Source organism: Nicotiana attenuata, unplaced genomic scaffold (genome assembly GCF_001879085.1).
Source record: "Nicotiana attenuata strain UT unplaced genomic scaffold, NIATTr2, whole genome shotgun sequence".
NCBI classification, from domain to species: Eukaryota; Viridiplantae; Streptophyta; class Magnoliopsida; order Solanales; family Solanaceae; genus Nicotiana; species Nicotiana attenuata.
Genome location: NW_017674203.1, coordinates 61450 through 78076, shown reverse-complemented (window position 1 = coordinate 78076; position 16627 = coordinate 61450). Strand labels below are relative to the sequence as shown.

The following is a 16627-nucleotide window of genomic DNA, read 5'->3' as shown; positions in this document are numbered from 1 at the left end:
CCCCAAAAAAAAAAAAGGAAACTTCCAAGTAGGAAAGATTATAGGTACTGTTAACCGTCAGAAAAGTAAGTTAAATTTGTTGATTCAGGCAAAAGAATAAGCTCAGAGGGCTGTGAAACGGGGAAAAAAAGGAATTGAAGGGGGGGAATGGTGCAAGATTGAAATGCTTTGGTCCCTGGTTATAGTCAAAAGTAGCTATTATGTTGGACTCATCACCTGAATCATCTAAGGTGATTCTGTTGGACCGATCAAATTAGTCCTACTAGTGCAATTTATTTTAACCAAGTTAACCTTACAAAAGTAAGGAATAGAACAGCCAACTTACCGCTTGATGTTGGCTCAATCAAAACAGTAGATCAACATAATGAACACGAGGAATTTGGTAATCTCAGTAAGAAAGTAGGGGCAAAATAGCTAGACAATTATGGACTTCTAAATGCTGAGTAGTTATGGATCAAATATTTAACTCAATAGTCAACATTAGAGGAACATAAGCACTTCAAAATGAATTTGAACTTTTTTGTTATTGAACTCTCTGGGGATGTCTACAGGAAATGGAAAAATGTATATAAGACTACCAACGAACTAGCGTTGTCATCAAAGGAATCAAAAGGTGCGCTTTAGCAAGTGAAATAAGTGTAATTCTTAATGTTCCAAAACTGTTATAACAGAATAAAGATGAAAAAAAGAACCTAAGTAACAAATTGAAGGACAAAGATTTTGCATAAAAGTAAAGAGGAAATTTCCAGATGAATTACTAATGTAAAGGTTCAATTGCCCATTAGCATGTCAAAAAGTACTAAAGGTTAGCAGATATCAAATTCAAGCAAAGATTTGAAATTCACAAAAGCAATGGCAGGTTGGTGAGCTTCAATCCAATTTCTTCTGGGAGTCTTGAAGCACAATGAGAGCATATACCAGCATAGAGGAGGGTTGTTGATATGTACACCGAAAAGGTGTCTTAGCTAGCTAGAGAAAGAACAGGACTTGTGTTCCACATTCCATAACCTCACATTACCAATAGAGAACAAAAGTAGGTTGGATGGAAGGATGGAAGTAAAGACAAAATACTTAAGAGCAAATGTGCTGAAAATAACAGTGATTTTTAAAATAATGGGCGTGGGATGCTTACGAGTATATCAATCTGAGTGATTATATTTGCATAATGCAATGCAAGACCAGCAGATCCCAACCTCTCGTGGTTGTTTTTCACAGGTCTATCTCCATCTGCATGGGTCATCAAGACTACGGTAATAATGATACCACAAACTTGCCAATCTAGTCACTAAACCATGTGCAGTCTAGCCAAGACAGGCTGATACAATTTTAACTAGATATGTTGTGCAAAATCAGCACAGTAATGCAAAATTATTATGATTAAACAAAAACGTTCACAAGTGAGTTCCATGGGTTTCTATCCTCCAAATAAATAATACGCCATTTCAGAAGGACCATTGGATCAACTCATTAGTTGTACAATTAGTCTAACTGTAACATCACACACAAGTATTGAGCAATAAGCAAAATCTTTAGAAACTATAGTTCTGTTATCTGCAATACTAGTAGCAGATTACCCAAAATTCATTCAAGACCAATGATTCCCCTAGATCACTGGACGTGCTTCAACAGCAGAAACCATCTGTTTCAACAGATAACTTGATAGGTATCACTGGTAGTACATACCTTCACGCCAAGCATAAAAAAAGGACAGCCCAGTCCACTAAGCTCCCACTAGTTAGATAAAATCAAATCGAGGTATAGTTTCGTCATACTTATCAACAATTTAACATAGAAAGTTTCATCGAAAAATGAATCTCTCAGGATATACAACAAAACATGACTACAAACATTAGTGGAAAAAAAAACATCATATAACAGCAATCACTCGTCCAACTATCGCAGACATGACAGCAACAAAGCACCACAAGAGAAGTTAAATTGAAGTTTCTAATGCATTACCCGCGTAGCCAAATGCAGCATGGATCTCCAGATGAAGGAAATGCACAATGTCCACTAGCTTCTCCGTTACCTTCAATTACGAGTGTAAGATTGATCAATTCAAAGAAATCTGATAAATTTATCTAACACAGTTTAACCATCTCATGCTATATAAAATATGTATCATGTAACAAGCCCACCAAGTAGAAATCAAATTACCATTGTTAGTTTCAAAAACAAAAGAGATCATAAATCACCATTGACTTGCTACCTCTTCCAATATCTTGAACCAGAGGGATTTCTTTTTCAAGCTTTTGACATGCTTCCTTTGACTTTTCAACTCTGTCCTTAAAATTGGAAGGCTATCTCCTACGCAAAATTAAACACAGAATATTATACCAGACATGCAGCAATTGAGAAAAAGAAAAGGAAAAGAAAAAGAAGGCAAGAATGCACAAGAAACAAAGAGGATTAAGAAACACTCAGGTGCTAGTCTATATCAAACCTAACATCTTTTTTGGACTAAGAGTTTGAATTAACCTGCCTTAATCAGGATCTGATTTAAATCATTTTACCTTGGTAGTTACATTGAAAAATTTAATCTTGTGAACCACAAAACCAATATTGATCTGCAAAGTGATTAATTTTCAAGCGATCATCTAATAACCCCACATGCTCAACAAGAAATTCTTTAGATCACCAGACAAAATAGTCTATAGTTATTACGGACTGGTCTGAGAGGAAAAGATTCTGAAAGGAGGTGACTCAGTAAAAACTACTCACAACTCATGAAGACTAAGTAATCAACGCCAAAACCCACAACCTGTCAGTTTATTTTAGAAAGAACTAAAAACTAAAGGATCCACAATTATGGTTCACCACACCTGAAAGTATAGAGAAGTATGTTGGGTGTCTACAACCAAAGACTAAAAGAAGAATCAATAGATCACTATAAATTCCCTCCACCTGGTTGAGATTTCCCTGGTTGTACCACCTAATCTTCCGTTCAACGATCAAACAAGAACCAAAAAATTTACCAGCTATGCAACTACTGCAAACTGTCACTGCCTGACTGCCTCCTATAGTCCATTCTACACCATTCTCTCAATTCCCATGGGGAAAACTTGAATTGTGCTACAAAGCCTTCTTTTGACTTCTACACAAAATGAACTTGAAGTCATTTTTGAGCAGGGGTGCTCCAATTTTCCCTGCATAGCCCCAAGGCAGGACGAGGACACAGATATGAGAAAGTAGGATTTACATTTGCGGTTTTTCAGTTTTTCTAAAGAAAATTTGACTTGTTCCCAGACTGATGCAATATCGAGTGCAAACAATCTCTTCTAATAATTATATTTGGCTATTAAAATATGTTAGTATCCAATGCTTGGACACTTAGAGATCAGACTTTTTTACAAGAGTACTTGGTCATTGGACCTGAAGGCAACAAACCATAATTAGAAGTCTCCCAACAATATTAAGGCTTCAAATTAGCGTATTGACCAACGTACATTTATTTAACTTTTATCTTTGCTGGCAACTTGTCTTGTTTTGAAGTCACGTTTTTTCTCTAGAATAGATTAACTGAAGTCTTTATAACTTACAGTACAAGAGTTGATATACGGACGAAAGTGTGAGATTTGCTTTTGATTCTATTTCAGAGAGATGCCTATTCCCTAAACGAAGTCTTAAAAAAAGAGATTATTCAGAAGGATTATAAAATGCAAATCCAGAGTTGCTTCCCATTCTCCTCCTAAATTCCCCCCTTTTTACTCATGACCTTTGAGATTTCCCCATGTGAACATTCACTAAACATTGTTACATTAGTAACCTGTTCAATGAACCCCATACATACCGACATATGGAGTGCTCTGAAGACACCACAACATAAAAAAATTGCTATGCTGGTAGACAATAAGAATACGGCAAACACTAAACACATTGAGTTCATACATGGAAAATAGAGCTTCAAGCTGCTTTAAGGAAAAACAAACTTAACAGGGAATAACTGTTGATATGGGATACCTCTCTGAGTAGGATTTGAAGTATTGTCTTCTTGAACCTTACGCCTATAATCTTGTTCAAATCTGTCCAATGCATGACATTCATGGTATAGTTCCTGCAAAAAGCAAAAAATTCTCCTTACTATAGCCTGAGCTGGTTAATCTGGTTTGAAGGAAGTGGAATGCAAGTAGATGTCCCCAGTTACAGCAAATGAATTAATGAGCAAATAAAGCCTCCAGTCCAGCTTCTTTTATAATTTTTCTTTTTTCCTTTTTTTGCTTTTGCTTTTTTTATTCTTTATTTTTGTGATAGGCGCAAAGCTCTCTAACTCCGCATGTATGAGTTTTAGTCACAATGCCGGTCCCAAATCGGAATGACAGAGGAGGGCTGCAGTAGGTTGGCAGCAGCATAAGACTAGCCAATTCATAATGAATGCTCAGAATAAGCTTAGGTCTTCCATCAAATCGCCGCCTGGGTGTGTATGATATGAGTTAGGGTTCCCACATCATGAAAAGGTATGGGCAAAGAAGTTAGTCCCCCACATCAACACCTGGATGTGGTGCAAACTATAAAAGGATAAGCCATCATGGACGCGCATGTGTAAAGAAGCTAGTCCCCCCACATTGGTGCTCCGATGTGGTGCAAAAACAAAAAGGGTTCCCGCCTCATGGACGGATGAGGATAAGGAAGCTATAAGAGAGTTAGATTCGGGTAAGTAGCTACAACATAGGCTCTTTGACAGAAAAGTCAATAGATTTAGTGGAAACCTTAAAAATGAGGAAGTTGACATTGCATGCCTCCAGGAAACTAAATGGACAGGGCAAAGGACTAGAGATATAGACAACAACAACAACAATGCGGGTTATAAATAAAGGTATTGTTGGGTAGACAAAAACAGAAATGAGAGGGAATTATTGTAGAACGGGGACGTAAGGACAAGGTTGTAGAGGTAAAGAGAGTTGGGAAAAGGACTATCTCATTGAGTCTTGTTCTGGAAATGAGACAATTAGTGTCATTAGTGCCTATGCTCCACAGGCAGGGTTAGAAGCGGAAGTTTTTTTTTTTTTTTTTTGGTCATGAAGTAAGGTTAAAAAAGGCATCAAGAAGATGCAAAGTTACAAGGAGCATACATACAGGAAACAAAAATACAAAAGAAATTGTTAGCCCCTATACAATGTGTCAATCTAGAACAAGAGTGCTAACGAACTCCAAAAGATGTCCAGGGGATAACTTAGTCCATCAAAACAAATTGAGGAAACATTTAGCCTTAAGCGAGTAATTTGGAATTGAGATTCCATCAAAACATCTTCTATTCCTCTCGGTCCATAAACAACAAAAATAACTGCAGGAATCATCAGCCAAATTTTTTTATGGTCTTATCAACTTTCCGAAGAGTCCAACTCATGTGTGCCTCTCTCAAATTCTGTGGCATGACCCAGCTTAAGCCAAATACAGTAGAACATGTTTCATATATCAGTGGCCACTAGGCAGTGCATGAACAAGTGGCTTACAATTTCCTGATTTCTTCTGCATAGATGACATCTGCTAACTGAAAACCTCGTTTGTTAAGGTTGTCATGTGTTAGCCAGGATGCTCCCAAACTGTGTATTTATTTGGTGATTTATGTTGACAGTATCGTTATTATCAGCAATATCAGGATGTGATGTAACACCTCTTTTAGCACTTCCAAACTAAGGATCTTGGCAAATTGAAATATTTTTTAGGTATTAAGGTCGTTCAATCTAGATCAGGTATTGTTATTTCCCAAAGAAAGTATGCTTTAGACATTTATGAGGATACGGAATGACAAGTTGTAGACCCATTGACACTCATATAGATCGGAATGCAAAGCTTCTGCGAGGGCAGGGGAGCCTCTTAACAATCCCGCAAGATATGGATTGGTAAGTTGAATTACCTCATAGTGACTAGGCATGTCATTTCCTTTCTTATGAGTATTGTAAGTTAGTTTATGGACTCTTTGGGATGCAGCTATCCCCATTCTCCAGTATATAAAATCCACCCCAGGCAAAGGACTATTCTTCGAAAATCGAGACGATGAGCAAATAGTTGGATACACAAATGCTGATTGGGTAGGATCACCTACTGATAGATGTTCTACGTCTAGATATTGTGTTTTAGTTTGAGGTAATTTTGTGTCTACGTCTAGATATGGTATAGGATTGTGGAAGAACATAACCAAACTGTTTTACCAGAACTGCAGGTTGCAGGCTGGTAATGGGACAAACATAAAGTTTTGGAGAGACAAGTGGCTGGAGAATTCAGCTTTGCAAACTGATTATCCTAATCTTTTTCCTTATCTCTAGTAATCCAGACTCCACTATCTCACAAAATAGAGCAGACAATGCATGGAACCCACAGCTCAGAAGGAACCTACAAGATTGGGAGCTTGAAGAGCTACTCAAATTACTTGAAAGATTAGAGAATTGCATTAACCAATGAACAGATTTCAGACAAACTAAGATGGAGTGATAAAGCAGATGGTCTATACTCTGTTAAAGCAGGATATTCAACTCTTTATGCCCAGAATGAGATGGTGGATAATTGGCCACGAAAATTAATCTGGAAAACAAAATTACCCCCTAAGGTGATTTGTTTCAGCTAGAAAAGCACTCTATGAAGCATGTTTGACTCATGACAATCTCCAGAGAAGGAACATACACATTGTCAACAGATGTTACATGTGCCATCAGAACATAGAAACCAACAGTCTCCTACTACATCGTGCAGTTGCTACAGATATGTGGAACATGTTCCGTTTTTGGACATGAAAGGATTAAGGATGCCTTCATGTGCTGGAGTTCTTGGAAAGTTGGTAGGTCCATCAGGAAGATCTGGAAAATGATTCCTGCCTGTGTTTTTTGGTGGGTATCTGGACAGAAAGAATCGAAGATGTTTTGATGGAATATCAACTCCTAATCACACTCTCAGTTTGTCTTTTATCTTTATATAGCTGGAGTAATTGATAAGTTATTGAACTTTGTTAGCTCCTTATCTTTAGTATAGGGCACATTGTGATGGAGCTAACAAACTCATTTGCATCTACTTGATGCCGTTAATGATATCCCTTACTTCATCCAAAAAAAAGGAGGCAAGTTTGTGTCTTGGAAAAGCAAGAAACAAAATGTGGTTGCTCGATCTAGTGCAGAAGCAGAATATCGAACAATGACTATGCAACATGTGAGCTAGTTTGGGTCAAACAATTGCTCAGAGAATTGAAATTTGGAGGAATCCATCAGATGAAACTTGCGTGTGATAATCAAGTTGCCCTTCATATTGTATCAAATCCGGTATTCTATGAGAGGACTAAACACATTGAGACTGCGTGATCGTCATAGAAAAAAATACTCTTAGAAGATATTGTTACAAAGTTTGTGAAGTCATATGAACAAGCTCGGTACATATGATTCATATGCACCAGCTTGGGGGGAGTGTTATATATAGTATACTTAGTGTCCCACATCGTAAAATAGGTATTATGTGTGTTGTAAAGTATGGTTATAAAATTGAGCTCCGCAAGACAATTTAATAATATTCTCCTGTGCCTTTATTTCTCACAAAGAGATGAAAAAAAAAGTAGAACGAATGAGATAAAACTCACAGCTGTATATTGAACCAAAATCATGAGCTGCTGCATTAAAGCCTCTGCTTCTTCTTTCAATTGTTTATGAGGTGTCAGTTCAGATTCCAACCTAAATATAACGAAATGCACTATAAATGATATGAACACGCATTTCACTGTTCGGATGACAAGCAAGCAATAGACTAAAGTTTATAGCAAGTACTTTTCAAAATAACGGTCCAAGCTGTGCCATTGAGGATCTTTGCAGCGATTTCCAAAACGAACCACTTCACCGGAGAATATTTTCAGTTCATCCCTGTCATATTACAAGAATAATAGGAATTTCACACTCTGCGCACAAAACCTGAAAGTAGCATCTACTTTACGGCAATAAGCTATCTCAGAATCTTTCACACCTCTTGTCTGCTGCAGCAATTCTCAAGAGTTCATCCATATCGTTTGATACCAATAGCTGCACACCTTCTGAAGGAAGAACCACCTCCTTCAAATGCTTAATATTCTCTTGTGAAAGGGAATGCATAAGATTGGCCCCCTTGACAATGGTGTTTGCAACTTCAAATGCCAGAATTGATATTGTAATTCCCTTTGTTGCCATGCTTGACGCAAAACCGCTACTTAGATTTAAATTTGTCATGCTGCTACCCAGTGTGTCCAACACATCTACTGCTTTACCGAACCCCACTGTACCAGCTCTCCCCAACAGTGAACTTACTTCTGAAACCTTTTCAAGCGAAAAAATAAATAAATTCCAGTTAACAGAATCCACTGAGACTTATCCGTTTTGGAGGCTATACCATGACAATCTGTGTCATGCAGTTTCCGATGTTGTGATAAAGAGTAGTAGACATCAGGGGTTTATCAAATTGCATTCTACAGTTTTATGAGAGGAATTACGAGAGATGAAGCAAAAAATACCAAGTAACTTGTAATAATCGAACGGGGTTTCCCTGCATTATTAGATTCAAATAACATACTCTAAAAAACAAACACTACAGCAATAAAAGCATTTCTTTTGTTCCTTCACTTGGTTTCTTCTTCTCTATTTCACATTTGATTTATCCATTTGCCTGAGAAATCTTCCATTTGTATAAGTGGTTCCGCCCCTCATATTTGCTTATTGTCAAAGGGGGATATTTATCTCTATAAACTCTTTGATCGAGAATTTTCAGACAGAACTAACAATGAAAGAAAAGACAGATGCATCCAGGTCATAGCCAAAGATAATAACATAGCATATGTGATTGACTACTCATATTTGCAATTTTTTTAACAGTAAAGTAAAGCCGAAAAAGTATATTTTTGTTGATGAAGCAGCTCTAACACTACTCACCTTTGCAATTGCAACTTGCTTTGACCTTGTTGATCTAGATTTATTTGATAAATCTCTGGACAATCTTGGAATTCCATCATCAATATCATCCATAGGAGCCCCTCGGGAAATCGTATTCACCTCTGGAAAAAATAATGCTGATTCACTTAGTTGGTTATCAGTGCTTTCCCCAGCCGGATATTGCATAGGATCACTATTTAGTTGTGTGGGCAATCTATGTGACGGATAAACAATTTCAGCACCATTACTATGTGGAATGCCACCATCTGTTGTGCTCTCAGCGGCAAATCTTCTAGAGCAAATGCCACCCATCTTCTGAATATGACCTTCAGCCTATTTCAATCTCAGTCTTCCCATCAAGAGCTAAATTAAATAAAAAAATGTAAAAAGCTGTCTTAGCAACCTAAAACTGCAAAATACTGAGACCGTCAAAGCCGCTCTTGGAAATTGCTCGAATTTACTGCTCAAATAGATATACGTCGATACGATGGTGGTGTCCGAGCCAGCTTGATCGCACCTCATTTATTCCATCAGGTACCTGCTATCTCCCCCGCCAACAAAAGTACTAGGAGCCCGCTTGGATTGGCTTTAAAAAAGTGGCTTTTCGGCAGAAATAGTTTTTAAGCCAAAAAACAATAAGTGGGGTATTGATTTTGGCTTGTTTTAAGCAATTCTTAACTTATTTTAATCACTTTTTAACTTTGCGAAACGCGGAAAAAAAACTAAAAAGAGCTTAAAAGCAATCCAAACACCCTGTACTAGGTAACTCTACCAACCATGTGGGAGTAAATCACCTAATATTTTTATTAACAAAAAAAGACACATCTTTTTAAACTTGAAAATAAAGAAGGCATGTAAAGGACTAATAAGGAGACTCAGGGAACAAGCAATTATTATCAAAATGAAGTCGAAAGCAACAGCACACACAGAGAGAATAAGCAATAGCATCCAAATAGGAGAATGAGATGATAAAAGCAACTTACCCAGCAAGAGAAAAGATGAAAGCTTGGATTTTTTAAAAGCAGATTCGACAACTCTCTCTTTCTACAACAGGAACAAGAAAGAAGGATAATTACATTTGATTAGAATGATGATTGATGAACTTGGTCATTCTTTCACTTTCTGTGTAGCTTTTGGGTATTTTGGAGCTGCGTACGAGATGGAGAGAATAGGGAAGTGAGTAAGCGAAAAGACCCAAGTAAGCATTAGTCTCTTTCTCTCACGCATACACACACAGTTTACACTTGTCACATTACCCTATTTTACTAACTACTATGACAAGACCAAAAACCATTGCATGTCGCTCACGCCACCCACTTTTCTTTGCTTTGTTTTTTCCTTTCCGGCCTTTGTTCTTTTGCGAATTGCACTTCTTCTTCTTTTTTCTTTTTTTTTTTCTCACTTCTAAACCTTTTTATTTAACTAGCTCAATGAGTACTAATTTATTTAAAATTTATGTTTAAATAATAAACGGAAAAGGGCCAAAACTGCTTGCTGAAGTTTAAAAATATCCTCTGTTCACCTATTTAGTAAAAATTGCCCTCACCGTTAAAAATTTGGCCCATTCATGCCCCTAACGTCAACTTTTTGGCTCACTCATACCCTAAAAACTAACAGCCCTATTTTGATTAAGAAAAGAATTTATTATTTATTACTCCCTCCGGTTCATAATAAGTGTCCAATTTATTTTTTCATTTTGGTTCAAAATAAGTGTCCAGTTATGTAATCAAGAAAGAATTCAATTTGTTTTTACAAAATAACCCCTATGTACATATCCCTAAAAAGTTTTCTTACTCCTCTCATTAAATATTTAATTAGAGGTAGTTTAGTCATAGTAGGTATTTTTGTATAGAATTTAGTATTTCCTTAATGGGCGTGCTAAAAGTAAACTGGACACTTATTGTGAACCGGAGGGAGTATGTGTTAATTTCCTATTGGCTTAAATTAAAACCTCACCCCATATCCACTTATTAACCTACTCCGCCTTAGATGTTCACCCTTCAACACCCACAGATCTCCCTCTTTATCTCAGATTTTTCGACCTTAATTTAATTTTTAAATTAACATTTTTTATTAAATCAATTTTTTGAGTGAAATCAGGTACTCTTTGAAATTAATTCTTCATTGTAAGATTTTATGGTTTAATAAGTTATTTTTCTGCCAATAGTAATGATCATTGAGCATTTGCAATATTTTTTGTTGTATATTTTCTGACAAATCTGCATCCAATTTTGATTATACCAATAATTTATTTGGTCTCTGCTCGGACCTCGGCCTTTTTTCTCTTCATTGGCTCACCATAGTCTGAACATCCGACCATGTCCATAAATTAAGCCATTGTACGAGGATGCTCTTCAAGTTATATCAACACCGCCAATTTTAAAAAAGAGATGGTTAAATCAAGAGAAATATTTGAGATCATATGCCTGAGAATATGAGAGAATACGATTTATTGGTGAATGTGACTGTAAATAAACACTTGATTGAGCTTATTGTATGAAGCAGTAAAGTGTAGTAAGAAAAATTGATGATGAATGATATTTCTGTGATGAAAAAAAATAGGAGTATTGATGTGTACATTTAATATACAAAGAAATAAGAAGAGGAAGGTGATTAACTATACGAGAGAGTTTTGTTTGCTTAGGGAAAAAATGGGTGTATGAGAGTTCTAGTTGGTGGAATAATTTTTAAAAGAAAGAGGAGAAAGAAACGGAGGAAAAGGGTCTTAGAATGTGGGTGAGTTTATTTTAATTTAAGTGAGTCTTAGTTTAGGTTAGTAATGCACACACTAGAGGGGGCAGGGTGGAGGGGGTGGGGGGAGAGATTTTTTGAGATGGAGGGTATTATTGTACCAACTCCAATAGTCTAGGGGCAGTTTTGACCCTTTTCCGAATAATAAAATAAAAATATTAATTTCTAAAGATGATATATGTTAATCGTGTATGAAAACTCAATAAATAAAGAAGTTCTCATAAAAATCATCAATCATAAGTCAATAATTCAACTTAAAATTTATTTCAATTTAATATTATTATAAATTTATACTCACAAGTTATCATGCTTCCTTTTCAGTTTAAGCAAGAACAAGTCCTTAAAATCCTAAATAGTGCTGAAGGATAGAACTGAAAATATATAATCAGGTAACTAATAATCTACAACTTTCATATGATTGCAAAATCAAATTAAATAGAAATAAATAAAATAAAAAAACATTTAAAAGGATACAAAAGCAAGCTTGTGAGAGAATTTATAATTGAAAGAAGACTCATCCATGACATATTTACTCTAGAGAATGACTTACGGTTAGAATCAAAAAAAGGGCAATCCCGTACAGGCATCTCGCATAATTTAAATGCATGATCTATATAAAGTAAAATTTTAAATATTAGGACTTTCAGTCCAAATAAGAAAAAAATTAATAAATAAAAGTTTTATTAATTTTAAACTTCTAAAAATTATAAAAACAATTAAATGAAGTATTTTCTTATAATAATTAACATTAATTTGGAGGGACTTTAAATTTTCTTTTTTGTTTATAAAGATCAAGTTTGAAATGTAAAAAGGCATTAGTTTTAAGATAGTCTTTTGTTGTAGGTAAACATTAATTCTATTAAATATTCTAGAATTTAAAATATAATAGGCACATATCTCTTATTAATAAAAGGAATGGAAAACAAACATGGTAAAAGTATGTTTGTGATTTTTCTTTCTTTTCAATGATTCTTTATACATATCTCTTATTAATAAAAGGAATGGAAAAATAAACGTGGTAAAAGTATATTTGTGATTTTTTCTTTCTTTTAATGATTCTTTAAGGTAATATTTCAGTAATCGATTTTGTGGTTTTTTCTTTCTTTTAATGATTCTTTAAGATAAAAAATTTATAATTGATTTTTAAATCCTAAAAATTAGGATTACCTATTTTAAATAAGGAAGTATTTAATATACGCAATATAATTAATTTTGAAGCACTAAATTTTAGTAAAATAACTTAAATTACTATTTTATCCAATATATAATATATTTTTAACGAGTAAAAAAGACGAACGACATTTTGCTAAAGGCATTCGTGCTTTTAATATAGTATAGATATTGATGTAGATTAAATAAAACTATTCTATTAATTTTGTTTTCGGTATGTGAAATCTTTATTAACAAAGTGACAATTTGTATAGAACAAGAGGAAGATGAAGAGAAGAGAATAAGCAGAGGTGAGGAAGAGGATGACTGGAAGAGAGAGAGAGAGAGAGAGAGAGAGAGAGAGAGAGAGAGAGAGAGAGCAAATAGAGTGAATTAGGTATTATTCATCTTAATGATTACAAAAATGTTACGATGAATCATTTATATAATCTAACTAAGTGAGCTTAACTAACTAAAATGATCTTAACAAACTATTTAACCCCCTTAACTAACTTTAACTAACTCAGTATGTAATGACTAAACTGCCCCTGCATTCTAACAGTTTTATTTCTCAACACTCCCCCTCAAGCTAGGTAGTGTAAATATGTTGTAAACTCCTAGCTTGGAACTTAGATAGTTGTGATGCACTTTATATAGCCCCTTAGTAAGTAAATCTGCTGGTTGATCTTTGGTGCTGATGTACTTAGTAGTTATCAAACCTTGTGTGATTTTTCCCCTTATAAAGTGACAATCTATCTCAATGTGCTTAGTAAGTTCATGATACACTGGATTAGCTGCAATCTGCATTGCAGCCTTGCTATCACTGTAGATGTCAATTGGAAGGTTGAATTCTATTCCAATTTCTTTCAGTAGACCTTGTAGCCAAACTATTTCAGCAACAGTAGCTGCAATACTTCTGTATTCAGCTTCAGCAGAGCATCTAGATACAGTTGTTTGCTTCTTAGACTTCCAAGAGACCAGTGAATTACCAAGTTTAATCAGATAACCAGTTACAGATCTTCTAGTATATGGGCATGCAGCCCAGTCAACATCACAATAGGCCACTATGTTGTTGTTGTTGTTGCTTAATAAGATGCCTTGACCTGGTTGATTTTTGATATATCTGACAACCCTTAATGTTGCCTCCATATGAGACCTTTTTGGTTGTTGAAGAAATTGACTTAGTGTTTGAACACTGAATGATATATCTGGTCGAGTCATAGTTAAGTAGAGAAGTTTTCCCACTAGCCTTTGGTAAGCCTTCTGATCTGCTAGTTGTTCACTTCCAGAATTCTTTGTCTTGTTGCAGTGATCATCAAATTCCTTTGTTGTCAGTTTGATGTTTGTGTCTAGTGGAGTAACAACAGGCTTAGCGGCAGACAACCCAACTTCTGATATGAGTTCTAATGCATATTTCCTTTGATGCATTAGTATACCTTGTTTGGATCTAGCAAACTCTATGCCTAGAAAATACTTCAAGTCTCCCAGGTCTTTCATTTTGAATTTTTGTTGTAGTACAGTTTTTGTTTCAACTATCAGTTTTAGGCTATCCCTGTTATTAACATGTCATCTACATAGACTAATACAATAATAATCCCTTATGATGTTCTTCTGATGAACAAAGAATGATCAAATTGACTTTGTTGAAACTGATTATTTAAGAGTGCTTCAGTTAGTTTTGCATTCTACTGTCTAGGGGCTTGTTTAAGCCCACATAGGGATTTAATGAGTCTGCACACAAGGTTTATTCTCCCCCTGACTCTTAAATCCCTGTGGTAGTTCCATGTAGATTTCATCATATAAGTCACCTTGAAGAAAAACATTGTAGACATTCATTTGGTGTATGTTCCAATTTTTTGCAGCAGCAATAGCTAGGATTGTTCTAACTGTTTTCATCTTAACTACAGGAGAGAAGGTTTCTTGATAGTCGATACCTTCCTTTTGGCTATATCCCTTTGCAACTAGCCTTGCCTTAAATCTCTAAATTTCTCCTGTTGATTTGTATTTGATTTTGTATATCCATTTACATCCAATAGGTACTTTTCCTTCAGGTAATGATACAATATCCCAAGTATGGTTTGTTTGTAAAGCATCAATTTCAGTCTTCATAGCCTCTATCCATCTAGGATCTCTGGTAGCTTCTGCATAAGATGAGGGTTCTGTCTCTACAGAAGTTGCTGCTATATATGCTTGATATGTAGAGGAAAGTTGATCATAGGAAATGTACCTTGAAATAGCATATGGAATATCTCGATGAACATTTAGAGATACAAAGTCTTTCATCCAAATTGGAGGATGTTTATCTCTACTAGATCTTCTGTATTCTGGTTGTTCTGCATTCATAATGGGAAGACTTTGTGTCTGATCATTTATCTGCTGCACTGCATTTGGTAGTAAACTATCAGCCCTTTGTTGTTGTAGTTCTAGTGAAGCATCATCATCTGCCTGATGTATATAATCCATTGAATCAAATGGTATTTTCATATTTGTATTAGTAGGAGAATATGAGCTTTCATTTGGAGTTTGCCTTTGTTGAGCTTCTAAATACCAGCTATGTTGTTGTTCAACTGGCACTTGATTTACAAATATAGGTTAGCTGCTTGTCTTTTGATATTTGAACGGGAATACATCTTCTTTAAAGATCACATCCCTGTTAACAAAAAATACTTTCTCTATTAGATCATATAACACATACCCTTTTTGGACTTCTGAATAGCCCATGTGAACTGCTAGTTTTGTTCTCGTCATCAGTTTATCATCTTGAAATATAACCTTAGCATAGCACATACAACCAAGGACCTTTAAATGTTGATATGTAGGTTGCCTGTGATGTAGTCTTTCATAAGGAGTTTGATTGTTAATCACATAACTTGGCACTCTATTTATCAGATATACAACTGCTAGAACACATTTTCCCCAAAATTTAATTGGTATGCCAGCTTGAAATCTTATGGCTCTTGTGACCTCTAGGATATGCCTGTGCTTTCTTTCTGCTACCCCATTATGTTGGGGAGTATAAACACAAGTTCTTTGATGAACAATCCCTAGAGTTTGAAATAGACTACTGCAGGCAGGAACTCAGTTCCATTGTCAGTTCTTATAACTCTTACATTCTTATCATACTGAGTTTTTATATAGGTAAAGAAATGCTGTAGAACAGTACACACATCTGATTTCAACTTAAGCAGAAACACCCAAGTCATTCTGGATAACTCATCCACTATTGTTAAGAAGTACTTATTTCCATCATGAGTGGCAATCCTATAAGGACCCCATAAATTCATATGAACTAAAGCAAAGCACTCAGTTGTTTTTATACTACTTGTAGGAAATGGAATTCTTGTCTGTTTTGCACATGGACAGACTGTGCACTTATTTAACTTGCTAGCTATAATATCTATCTTTACATGAATCATTTTATTCAGATATTTAGTAGAGACATGGCCAAATCTCTTGTGCCATAGATCTATATCTACTATATTTGAACTTGATTGAGTATCTTCACTTCTGGCAGCTAACATAACATCTTCTTTCCTTATGCTGTCTGAGCATTCAAAAATGTACAATCCACAATCTTCTCTACCAATCCCCTTCATTTTTCCAGTGAAGAGTTCCTGAAAAATACAGAAATCAGGAAAGAAAGTGGTTGAGCACTGTAGTTCCTTTGTTAGTTTAGCAACAGAAAGCAAGTTGTATTTAAACTGAGGAATATGAAACACATTGGACACTGATATACTGTTTGATAACCTGCTAGTACCAGTGTGTGTAACATAAGCTAGATCACCATTTGGCATATACACTTTCTAAGGATACTGAGTTTGCTTGACAGTAGAATTGTCTATCAGATTTATATCTCC

At 35.4% G+C, this 16627-nt stretch overlaps 1 protein-coding gene across 7 annotated transcripts in view; it reads right to left on the bottom strand.

Annotated features, from left to right (window-relative positions):
- The window catches only part of LOC109218188, a 19957-nt gene extending 9847 nt beyond the window's left edge, over positions 1-10110 (bottom strand). Inside the window, exons 1-10 of one of the 7 annotated variants that reach the window (XM_019382533.1) lie at positions 9854-10110; positions 9274-9470; positions 8871-9203; positions 7936-8261; positions 7743-7835; positions 7559-7649; positions 3961-4054; positions 2210-2307; positions 1960-2029; positions 1133-1227 (exon numbers count right to left, since the gene is read on the bottom strand). In XM_019382533.1, coding sequence (XP_019238078.1) covers positions 1133-1227; positions 1960-2029; positions 2210-2307; positions 3961-4054; positions 7559-7649; positions 7743-7835; positions 7936-8261; positions 8871-9182 — 1179 coding nt within the window. In that variant the 5' untranslated portion in view covers positions 9183-9203; positions 9274-9470; positions 9854-10110. The other 6 variants (XM_019382531.1, XM_019382532.1, XM_019382535.1 and 3 more) reach the window with 6 other exon arrangements.
- Between the last annotated feature and the right edge of the window lie 6517 nt (positions 10111-16627).